An 11,495-nucleotide genomic window follows, 5' to 3' on the forward strand; every position below is an offset into this window, starting at 1 on the left:
TCATTCTGCATCTGATTCTTTAATTTTGCCTATCATCAGTGGGTTTTTTTCCTGATGTAATCATAGAACAATAGGGGACATACTTGGACCAAGAATATTTTCCCTAGACTTTCCTCTAAAGCTGACTTTCTTCTGTTGTTCTCCAGCTGCTCTCCTCTTTGACAAATGTGCTATTTTTAATCTGTGCATTTAGGCAGCTTAGAAGATACAACTACACTTGCATAGAACTCCATATATGGAGCTCCAAAACAGGGTCCTTCATATAGAAAGGAGCTCCATGTAGTTATCAAAATGTGTGGCCAATCATTTCCCACATGAGTTTTATCATTTGCCTCCCTCTTCAGAAGCCCGTGTCTCCTTATGTGTATAGAATATGCAATTGTCATTCATCAGCCTCACTCTGAAGTTCACCATAAGCGAGTTTAATAATTACAGTAGGAGCTTTTTCAAAACAGCTCCTAATTATTATATTAATTAAATACTTTGTTAAACTTTTTATTGCACCCAGTTTTCATATGTACCAGTATATCATGCATTGAAAAAAATGTTCTAAGCAATGACCACAGATTGAGTCTGCAAGCAAGATGTCTGCTTACTTTTCTTGTGCACTTTGTTCTGTATGGTGGCAAGAAACCTCCACCTCATCTTCATATTCAGTGCAGCAAATCAGTGCACATTGGGATGCAGGGCCAGGCTGAATGGCCCTGTTCCACTTATCCTTGAATTAATGCCTGGAACAGAGTGACAGAGTGGAAATATATTGTAACTTTATATATCATAATCATTGGATCAATTAGAAGTATATATTTCTGCCAACTAAGAATAATAATTCATGCATTGGAGTCCAGCTAGGCCCTAACAGCTAATGGTATTTTATCTTCAAAGTGCTTCAGAACTCTTTGTACAGGGGAAAAGGTATCCATTCAGGGGGATAAAAAAAGAGATTTTCCAGAGGGAAAATACTGACTTTCAGCAAATGCATCTATCCCTCTAGACCAGCAAGTGATAGCTGCAGCTGGCACTTAAATTAAGCTTCAAACACTGGAAAAAGTGTGTTTTGTATGAAACTGACTTGCAACTTGCAACCAGAGGTCCCATTTCACTGGACTGGATGTATCAAAGCTACTCTAATTAGGTACTTATCCTTCAAACAGAAGAACAGGGAAAATCCTGTGAAGTAGCTAACCTCTTCAAGGCTTGATGAGGGAGTTTAAGGTCCATGACTGGTTCAGAAGAAAAGATGTGAGATAATAGAGCAAATATTATATTATAGAGCAAACTTTTTCAGCCTAGCACTCTTCAGAGGGGTTGGGATTAGAATTCCTAAATGCTCAACTTTATATAGGAAGTGCACTGGGAGCTGCAGGTACCAGTTGATTAATGCTGTGAAAATCTTCACTAGAATTGTTCTTCCAGGACTCTGAATCCCCAAATTTTCTATCTGCAGCAGATAGAAAATGCTAACTGGTGTGCTTTCTCCCCTTATTGTAGTACTGGGGTGGAAAAATGGATCCTACCATTACAATTTGCAAAATTATCCTTTCTCCAAAGCATCAGCTTCCCTCTGCAGTATCCTAAATTCAGGTTGACAATACAGGCTGTCATGATTCTATCTGCATTCTTTCTTCATAATAAATCATACTATGAATTAACATGATAATTAGCTCACAGAACATGCTGCAATGATGCGGGATTTTCACAACGTTGCCCAGCTGAATTTTTGCCTGATCAAGTTTAGTACGAAATGATATGCTGAGTGTGCAAGAAAGACTAAAAGCTCATCTACACAGCCCCTTGATGTACTTCCCACATTTCATGAGTCAGGAGGAAAGTATGTTACTGGGAAATCTGATGCCCCATGAGCCCTAAACTTAGTTCCCCCTAATTGTTCTTGAAATATGCAACCCCAGGTTGCTAGTAGCAGGTATAATCTCCCTCTAAATTTTCATACTCTGCCAGTGCAGACCGATGCCTAAACATCTGCTTTTGTGGACATTGTGTCGACTGGATTCAAGAAACTGGCCAATTGAACCAGAGATTAAACATAATCTATTCCAAATTTGTTTCAATATTTAAAATAAATGAATTGAGTGAGATTTGTCAATCAAGAAAATCAAATAATAAATTAAGAATAAGTATCCCAAGAATATTGAAAGTTGAGTCATGACAACTGGGCTTATTTTCTCATTGATGTGAGACATTTCACTGCTCCACTAAGAAGCTTCATCAGTCAGAGAAATATAGGGAGTTCATTGACATACTGCTATGCACTTTGGGGAAGAAACCCCTGGGGTTGGTATGGGAGGAGTTGGTACATTACAACGAGTCTCTGCCTAACTGACTTGCTCTGACTTCTGCTTGGATGAGCTGCGAAAATCTCAAATCAACAAGACAAGAAGTCCATTTGCCATGACTCCACACTCAGACAACTTTACCTGGATGACTGAGAATGTTCATCAATATATCTATCCCAAGAATATTTTCATTCTTTTGGACACTGTATAAGAGTGCTATTAATTTATGATAACCAAAAATTAGAGGAGTCTGACACCACCCCATGCATTTAATGAAGTGGGCATCAGCTGATGAAAATACATTTAATAAAATATATTCATTCTTTTAGGTTTCCCTATTCATGCCTCTGTCTTGGTGCATTCAGTGAACAAAAATCAATGGAGGAAAAAAAACAGGAGCCAGGGATATAAGTCAGACTTAAGTAAACATTCCGCTCACAAGCCTCCAAGTCTTTCCAAACTGTAGTAAGACTACTTTTAAAATTAACATATTTTCCTCAACCTGGTTTCCTCTAGGTGCATTACACCACAGAACTTGTAAAAACCAATCAACATGGTCAGTGGCCGGCTGGCTGAAAGCCTAAATTGGCAGTCCCAAATTACCAGAAGAGCTTCATATTGGGGATAGCTTTGCCAAGAATATACAGTAAATACCTATCAGGAAGAATAACCCCCCTGTAATATCTGTTTAGAATTATGGCTGGGCAATCTGGGAGTTGAGGTTCACATACCTTAAAATGGTCAACTTTGAAAAACATTGTTCTAAACCAGCGATGGCGAACCTTTTTTGGCTCGCGTGCCACAAGGGGGGGGAGCGCAGGGGGGTCGTGTGCGGGCGTGCCGCACCCATATTGCAATGCACAACCCACCCCCGTGCGCATGCACGCACAACACGCGACCCCCCATTTTTACATGCTTTTTTCGCCCTCCCCAGGCTCCAGAGGCTTTATAGGAGCCTGGGGAGGGCGAAAAGAGGGTGGTTTTAATCGTTCCGAAGGCTTCAGGGACCGTCCGGAGGCTTCCCTGAAGCCTTCAGAACGCTTAAAACCACCCTCCGAGCAAACTGGAAGTGACTTCCGGTTTGCTCAGAGGGTTGTTTTAAGCACTCTGAAGGCTTCAGGAAAGCCTCCAGATGGTCCCTGAAGCCTTCGGAACGATTAAAACCACCCTCCGAGCAACCTGGAAGTCACTTCCAGTTTGCTCGGAGGGTGGTTTTAAGCTCTCCGAAGGCATCAGGGAAGCCTCCGGACGGTCCCTGAAGCCTCCGGGGGGGGCGGGGAAGGCTCTTTTCGCCCTCCCCAGGCTCCTATAAAGCCTCTGGAGCCTGGCGAAGGCGAAAAATAGCTTTTAAAAAGGTGAACTCAGCTGGCCAGTGCGCTCATGCGCGCTGGCCAGCTGACAGGGCAGCACCTCGTGTGCCCTGACAAATGGCTCCGATTGCCACTTGTAGCACGCGTGCCATAGATTCGCCATCACTGTTCTAAACTGTACTGAACTGGCAGAATTAAATTATGGAGGAACAGCACAATCACATGCCCATGTTTTAATTACGGGCCTTCCTTCTCCACAGGTTTCAATCTCAGTAACAAAATCCAGCAAAGTATAATTATTCGTTATGCCTGCAGCAAGCTGGCCATTGACTTTGATGGCTTTGTGGCCTGTATGATTCGTCTAGAATGCTTGTTCAGTAAGTATTCCTAAAAGAAGAAGGGGGTGGGGGGTGGAATCTGCTACTACTTTACATCTCCCAGCAAGAATTTTTTACCAACAGGCAAAATGTTTTTAACCTGAGTGCCTCTGTCAGTGATTGAGAACTATTGTAAAATGTTTCTATTTTATTAGATATATTAGATAAACGGATCCCAAACACATTCTATCTGGCAAAGCAGATATAGGCATGTATTGAAGACACATTATTCTTTTACAAAGTTCCAATGAGCCAATAGCAGCTGCCTAAGATACTAATTGCAATATTTTATTCTGAGATCAGTGTTATTATTTAAAGATTTGAAGGTCCAACATATTTGCAATTGAAGAGCAATTTGTTATAATATATGGAAAATCTTTTGGATATTTGGATATTTAAAAAGGGGAAATCATGACAGAGAATTTATATAATACATGCACAGACTCTCACATATACACTATGGGGTCCAAGTTAAAAGTTTTCCACTTGAACAAATCAGTGAGTCAACTTGATTAAAGCCCAAGGCCTGCCTGATCTCCACATTTGAAGTTAAGAGCAAGGTCTTCCTCGGGGTCTTTTAGTTTTGGTTATTGGATGAAATCACTCTTGTCCTCTTGATTAGTCTGTCTGACCCAATTTACTTTAAACACATAACTTTTCAGTTAGCCCTGCACTGAAAAGAAGATCTTTAGAGGTTTTAGGTAATACTGCTTTTGATTTAAAAAAAAACAGTCAAATAAAGTTCACATTGCTGTCTTAATTCTAAAACTTACATAAGGAGAAGAGAGTTTTGTGCACATTGTAGAAGAAACTTTCCAGTTTGCTTTCCCCTGTACAAACATACATGACTATTATATAAAACCTTATCTAGAAGTAATTGAACTTCAGATTCTGGTCAGGTTTTAATTACGGTACCTCAATTTATCCTTAATTATTCATTTTTGGTTTATCACACATTAAATCTAAAATCTGCTCCTGTTTTGCTACTCAGAAATATTTCAGATACTAGATAAAGATAAAGATGGAACAGTTCAGCTTTCTTTGACAGAGGTAAGTTTGCTTTAGTAAACTATTTGTATGGCTAAAACTTTAGAGTGATAATACTATATTAATATCAAATCACCGTCACTGCAAAGTTATTCCAATTACAATGCTTACCAGCCCGCTGTTCTCACACAAATGGACGTGCATGCATGCGCTCGCCTGTTGCTCACGTGTGGGGATACTCGTGCACACACTGTCAATCCTGAAGCGAACCTGGCTGAGCCCATCTTTGAGGCTTCAGGTTGCCACAAGGAAGAAGGGACAGGGAGCGCGGAGCTAGATAGTTAGGATTTTGTAGTCAAAACAAAAAAAATTCCCATGGGAACCAAGGACATTCAAACAAGTGGTTGGAGAGAGGAGGAGTTGAATAACCAAACATCTGGTCAGCAGCTATAGTGGACAATGTGACTGATGACTTGGGGGAAGGGGAAATTTTTACTTTTTAATCTCGTGAAAACCGCTGGAACTTTCAGAATCGGTTTTCACCAGTTGTGCCACTATGATGTATCCAATGAATTGTTCTTTGAGGAATTTACCTGTCTTGGAGTTCTGCTTTCTATAAGTGCATTACTTGGAACACTGACACATATACTCACCTGCCGTTTTTGTGGCTCGCTTGCAAACATCTCACAGCCCACTAATGGGCTGTGGTCCAGAGGTGTTTGCTAGGGCAGAGGGACTCCTGCCCTAGCAGACAGCTCTAATTCCCTAGTAAGCAGAACCCACTGCAAAGAACTGCCTTCTTTGCCAGACTTGATAGGGTCGATAGCTGTAATTGGGGAGAGCTTATTGCAAATAGCACTGGAAAGGGCCATATTCTGACAGAATTAAGAAAACAGTAATGAAAAATACAGAAAGAGGTGCCTTCCCCAAAAAGGTATTGCAGCAGATAGATGACCAGAAGAAAAAAGACTGCACAGTTCATAAAAAAGACTTAATAATAGCACTACTAAATGTTGGTGCTGCAATCAAAAGGAGACCTGGAGACTGTAAAAGGAGTATGGGTTGCCCAGCACTTTTAAATGATCGTAAATTTGGTTGGACATTCAAAAGGTCTCTACCAGCAAGTGAGGAAATATTGCAATAGTAAATTCTGTGAAACTTTAAATAAGTAGCTGTGTATTATCCTAATTCTTATATTCTCTCTCTCTTCCTTAGTGGCTGTGTTGTGCATTGATCTAAAGCATTATTTTTGGCAATCATTTGGAAACTGGACCAACTTATCATTCCACCAAGAAGTTTCTGAGAAAAAGCTGATTCCATGACCTTCTAAAAATATGAGGAATTATGACAGGCTCTAGTGTATAATTTTAAATGATCATAAAATAAACAATTATGCATAGAAATAAATATTGTATAGCAAGCATAGCCACATTAGCAGCTTTGATTTAATGAATAATATGTATTATGAAATCTATGTTTTGAAACGGTGATTAAAATTGAATTCATTTCTAATTTTATTTCTATATAAAAATAATTTATCTGCCTACATTTTGCACCTATCAGAGAGCTGTATGTCTTGCCTAAGAATAGAAATTGATTTATAACATATCTAGTATTTCAATTTTCCAAAATGGGAGATCATCCATCCTGGACAAGAAGGAAGATGAAAATTAAATGAGCTGGAGAATATCATGGGCTTAGGGCCAGACAGCCTTACCCCAAAGCATAAATAATTGCCAAAAATCTAATGTGAAGTTCAGTTAAAAATACTATGAAGCAAAATGGAAGAGACCTGAACGGGGTCAGTAGTTTAGAATAACCCCCAAACTGAGACTGACCTTCCTAACAACAAGAACAATATAGCACAATAGTGCTAGAACTTAAAGAAAGGATAATGAGAATTAAGAAGGATTTTTTTTAAAAAAAAACCTACTACCAAAGCTACTTTTTGGCTAATCAAAAACCAAAAGAATCCCAGTAAGTTGTGGAAGTAAAGCAAATTAAATTATCTCATTAGGTCGTCTCACAAGAAGAACCAAGGGATTGGGCAAAGGAAAGCATAATTTAAAAACCTGTTTAATTCAGCAGGTTAAGTCAGCTACCAGCAAATGACAGATACAAGTAACTCTTACTAGGAGAATCTACTAAAATGAACAAAGCCACGTAAGCGCAGATCAAATCTTTGTAATCATAAAAAAACAGCATAAGGAGAGTGGGGCACGGTCAGTTAAAAAGCATAAAAAATACATCAGTGTCCTAAAATAATGTTAATTATAGAAACAATAAAATCCCAATAAAAAGGGAGTCTTTCAGAAGTTACTCAGTGATGTTGGAATTGATTCATCCTAGCTTACTATTACAGGGGCATTTTGATTTGAATGAACATTTACCAATCATCGTGTGAAATAAAATATAATTTCCTTCTCATTGCTCCTGTCTTCATTGTACTCCATCAGTGTTTGTGAAAGTATTTTAAAAAGTGCATGGCTCCAAACGGTTGGAAATTAGGAAAGGAATTTGGCAGAAATCCAGATATGGACTCGAGTTAAGTTGGGTTGAGTCATTTTGCTCTAGGCCAGGGGTATCAAACTCAAGGCCCGTGGGCCGGATCCAGCCTGTGGGATGCTTAGATCTGGCCTGTGGGGTCGCCCTGGAAATAACGAAGGACCAGCCCACGGTGCCTCTGCCAGCGAAAATGGAGCTGCATGCCACCCTCCCGGGCTCTGTTCACAGCTTCCCCAAGCTCTGTGTTTGCTGGTAGAGTGCTGCAGGAGGTTGTCACAGCCCCAAAACAGAACCTGGTGGACTTCATACAGCCTCCCCAAGCTCCATTTTTGCTGGCAGAGGGCTGGAGGCCGTCGCGGCCAAAAATGGAGCCTCGGCGAGTGACACACCCACTGGCCCCACCCACCCTGGTCATGCCAACCCCAGCCACCCCTACCCCCCCGGCCCCCTGAGGTCAAACACAACCCTGATGTGGCCCTCAATGAAATTGAGTTTGACACTCGTGCTCTAGTCTGTTGAAAAATCCATTCAAAGTAGTCACTCATTCATTCATTATAATTTTATCTTATATTTCTTCCAGGATGAGCTATTTTGTTCCTTTTATAATGTTCTATTCTATAATAATCTATAAATTATTTTAATCCAGAAGTAAAAATTGGAATAGTTAAGCTACATCGTATGCTACTGTTAGCATAACAAAATGTTATTGATTTTCAGAAAGTGAAATAAGACTTTGAGAAGGAGTCAAGCCAGGGGCAAAAATGCATGATCCATTCCTAAGAGCACTTTGTGTTAGGCCTAGATTTGAGCACTTCACATAATTCAAGGGTATGATTGAGTAAGTAGTGGAGGTTGCCCATAATTCCTCCATTAAGCACTGACTAGCCTGGATGGGGAGTATAGCTAACAAAACATTATCCAGCATTGTTCAGGACCAAGGAATTTCTTCTCCCCGTTTTCCTTTCCAGGATTGCAACACAAGAAACAGTCTCAAATTAGTCTTCTGCTGCCACATCTAAAGACCCTTTGGCAGGAATGAATCAAACATACAAAATCGAAGCTCTTTCTACTTGCTTCTCAGCCTCCTTAGGCAGGTTATCTTAACTGCATGATTCTCTACATCTATCTCTAGGCTCCCTCATGCCCACCTGGATGAGCAGAGCAGAGTGCAGCACTCCATTCTCCCTTATCTTTGGAAGGCAGGAAGTACTTGCTCCTTCAGTGGAGCTTTGATCACTGGTGTCAACAACTGCTGAAAACCAAATCCTTTTCACTGCACCTCCTTTCCCTTTCCTCTTGAGTCTGCATCCAGGAGAAACTGATTGAGGCAGCATGTCTTTTCATCACGAGACAAACTCAACTGCTTATCACTCTCTCTTCTGCTTTAGCTTTTAAAAGGTGCTTCTCCCAAAATGCATACAAGCTGCTTCAGGTGCACAGCAGCAGAATGGAGTGAGCTGAAGGTTAGAAAGAATATGGTGTGAGGAGCAGACTGTCTTGAAAAAATATAATGAGCTTTCAAGCAGAGGCTGTATAAGCTACTTATTGCGCTTCTTCTAGATTTTCTGTATTAGAAACTTAGAACTGATTCTGAGCTACATGCATAGGTCTAGGGCTCTCTAGACCCTTTAAAGAAGCTTTGAATCTTTAATCACAAAAAAATGATAATTTTTGCTGACTGTATTTAATTTCTTTAATTAATATTAATGAAATACATTTTTGTTCTTGCTTTGGAATGTCCCGCTCTGCACATTCTTCATATTTAAGTATATTCCTCAAATCAAGCATTATTATACAATACAACAGCAGAGTTGTAAGGGACCTTGGAGGTCTTCTAGTCCAACCCCCTGCCTAGGCAAGAAACACTATACCGTTTCAAACAAATGGCTATCCAACATCTTCTTAAAGTCTTCCAGTATTAGGGCATTCACAACTTCTGGAGGCAAGATGCTCCACTGATTAATTGTTCTAATTGTCAGGAAATTTCTCCTCAGTTCTAAGTTGCTTCCCTCCTTGATTAGTTTCCACCCATTGCTTCTTGTTCTACCCTCAGGTGCCTTGGAGAATAGTTTGACTCCCTCTTCTTTGTGGCAACCCCTGAAATATTGGAACACTGCTATCATGTCTCCCCTAGTCCTTCTTTTCATTAAACTAGACATACCCAGTTCCTGCAACTGTTCTTCATATGTTTTAGTCTCCAGTCCCTTACTCATCTTTGTTGTTCTTCTCTGCACTCTTTCACACCATACCATTTCATTCATACCATTTCATTCCATATAGACAGAAACTATTTAATTTACTCTTTCTTAGTATCAAAAGCCAAGACTTTGGCAGAGTTCTCCTTTAATGATACTCAAGTCTTTTTTTTTTACTGTGCTCAGACTTGGACAGGGATACAAACACTGAAATACAGGGAGGTTTTAATTCTCACTGGTGATATCCAACAGCTTGATATCTGTACAAATAACTTATAAAGGAAAAGATCCATAGCTTTTCTAGCTTCCTTACTTCCTTCTCAGTGGCTGCTCCTTCCTTCTGATTTGTGAGTCAACCTACAGTAATATATCTTGTGCGTATTAAAAATTGATATGTAGAGTGTGTTCACATATGAACCCAACCATTGTCATTGGTAAATTTTGATTTATGGCACAGCATTGTGGCTTACTCCACAAACAAATGTCTGCATGGCACAAATTGATCTAATCACTGAATCATCAGATATTGCATTGTTTGTCTAGTGTCACGTTCTGAGTGCTCAGAGAAAAGTTAAGTGCCAGTACAAATGGAGGAGATGGATGGAAAAACATGGACAAGGAATATGGACAAGAATAAATTAAGCTAAGGAAAGGAGATGAGCTGAAGAAATGATCAGGCATTAATATTTTCTTTAATTTATAAATAGCACCAATCAAAGAATCTTACAGCAGACAGCCCAGGAACCTGTCCTTAAGGAGCAGAACAAGTGCATAACATTAAAATTATTAGCAAAAAAAAATCTGAATAGCTAATTTTAAATTAATAATTAGTTGCCGAAAGAGTAAGTGCTACGCAATAGATTTTAAGTGCAATAGCTTTTCAGTCATAATTATGAATTTCCCTTGAGGCATGGGTAAATTGGTTTTGTTCATTTTTGTTTTCTTTACTTATTTATTAGAGCCAACTGGGTAAGTATTCACAATAATGTACTTCAGAATGATATCATAAAATAAATCAGATTAAACAAAAGCTAGTTTTATCCATATCTGCAGCATGTTTATAGCAGTGGTGAAATTCAAATTTTTTACTACCGGTTCCGTGGCTTGATGGGCATGGTATGGCTTGGTGGTCATGGCAGGGGAAGAATACTGCAAAATCTCCATTCCTCCCCATTCCTGGGGGTAGGATATTGCAAAATCTTCATTCCCACCGCACTCTGGGGCCAGCCAGAGGTGGTATTTACTGGTTCTCCGAACTCAAACTTTTCACTATGGGGTTCTCCAGAACCTGTCAGAACTTGCTGAATTTCACCTCTGATTTATAGCTAAGCTCTCATTAAGGTATAGATTAATTTTTACACCAAACACTCAAAATTATAGACATACCTATATATACAGTGGCTATATTCAGCAACACACTCCTTTACATTCCATGGTGCATTTGTTTTAAATAAAATTCTCAGGTTGAAATGTGTACTGTAGTTCTAAGTTAATGCAGAAATACACTTTGCCCATTAAAGCCAATAGAATTTATTACCCAAGAAATGGCTTCAGATTGCAATCATAATTGAAATGCTCAATATGTTTGTTTGAGAATTAATCCAATTAATTACTATAATTATTTCTGAATTAAAAACACCAATAAGAGTGTGCTGTTAAATTTATTAGCAAAGGTTACTGCTTAATGAATATTACCATCAAGTCAAATTGGTCCCTATACAGTTTCAATGCAACCTAAACCTTCCCTCTACAGCTATATTGGTCTGACCTTTCCATTCATCCCTCTTCTTACAGTAATCTCCTCTAGTAATGGACGTATTTTAAGAC

The 11,495-nt window shown here is 39.4% G+C and overlaps 1 protein-coding gene across 2 annotated transcripts in view; it reads left to right on the top strand.

Moving 5' to 3' along the window:
* LOC309386813 (calpain-8-like) overlaps nucleotides 1-6,882 on the top strand; it is a 48,991-nt gene extending 42,109 nt beyond the window's left edge. For both annotated transcript variants that reach the window (XM_081942616.1, XM_081942617.1), the window contains 3 exons: nucleotides 3,865-3,981; nucleotides 4,973-5,031; nucleotides 6,184-6,882. In XM_081942616.1, coding sequence (XP_081798742.1) covers nucleotides 3,865-3,981; nucleotides 4,973-5,031; nucleotides 6,184-6,207 — 200 coding nt within the window. In that variant the 3' untranslated portion in view covers nucleotides 6,208-6,882. The remainder of the gene's footprint in view (nucleotides 1-3,864; nucleotides 3,982-4,972; nucleotides 5,032-6,183) is intronic.
* Nucleotides 6,883-11,495: the final 4,613 nt, after the last annotated feature.

This window comes from Natrix helvetica (genome assembly GCF_964273705.1).
Source record: "Natrix helvetica genome assembly, chromosome: 2".
NCBI classification, from domain to species: Eukaryota; Metazoa; Chordata; class Lepidosauria; order Squamata; family Natricidae; genus Natrix; species Natrix helvetica.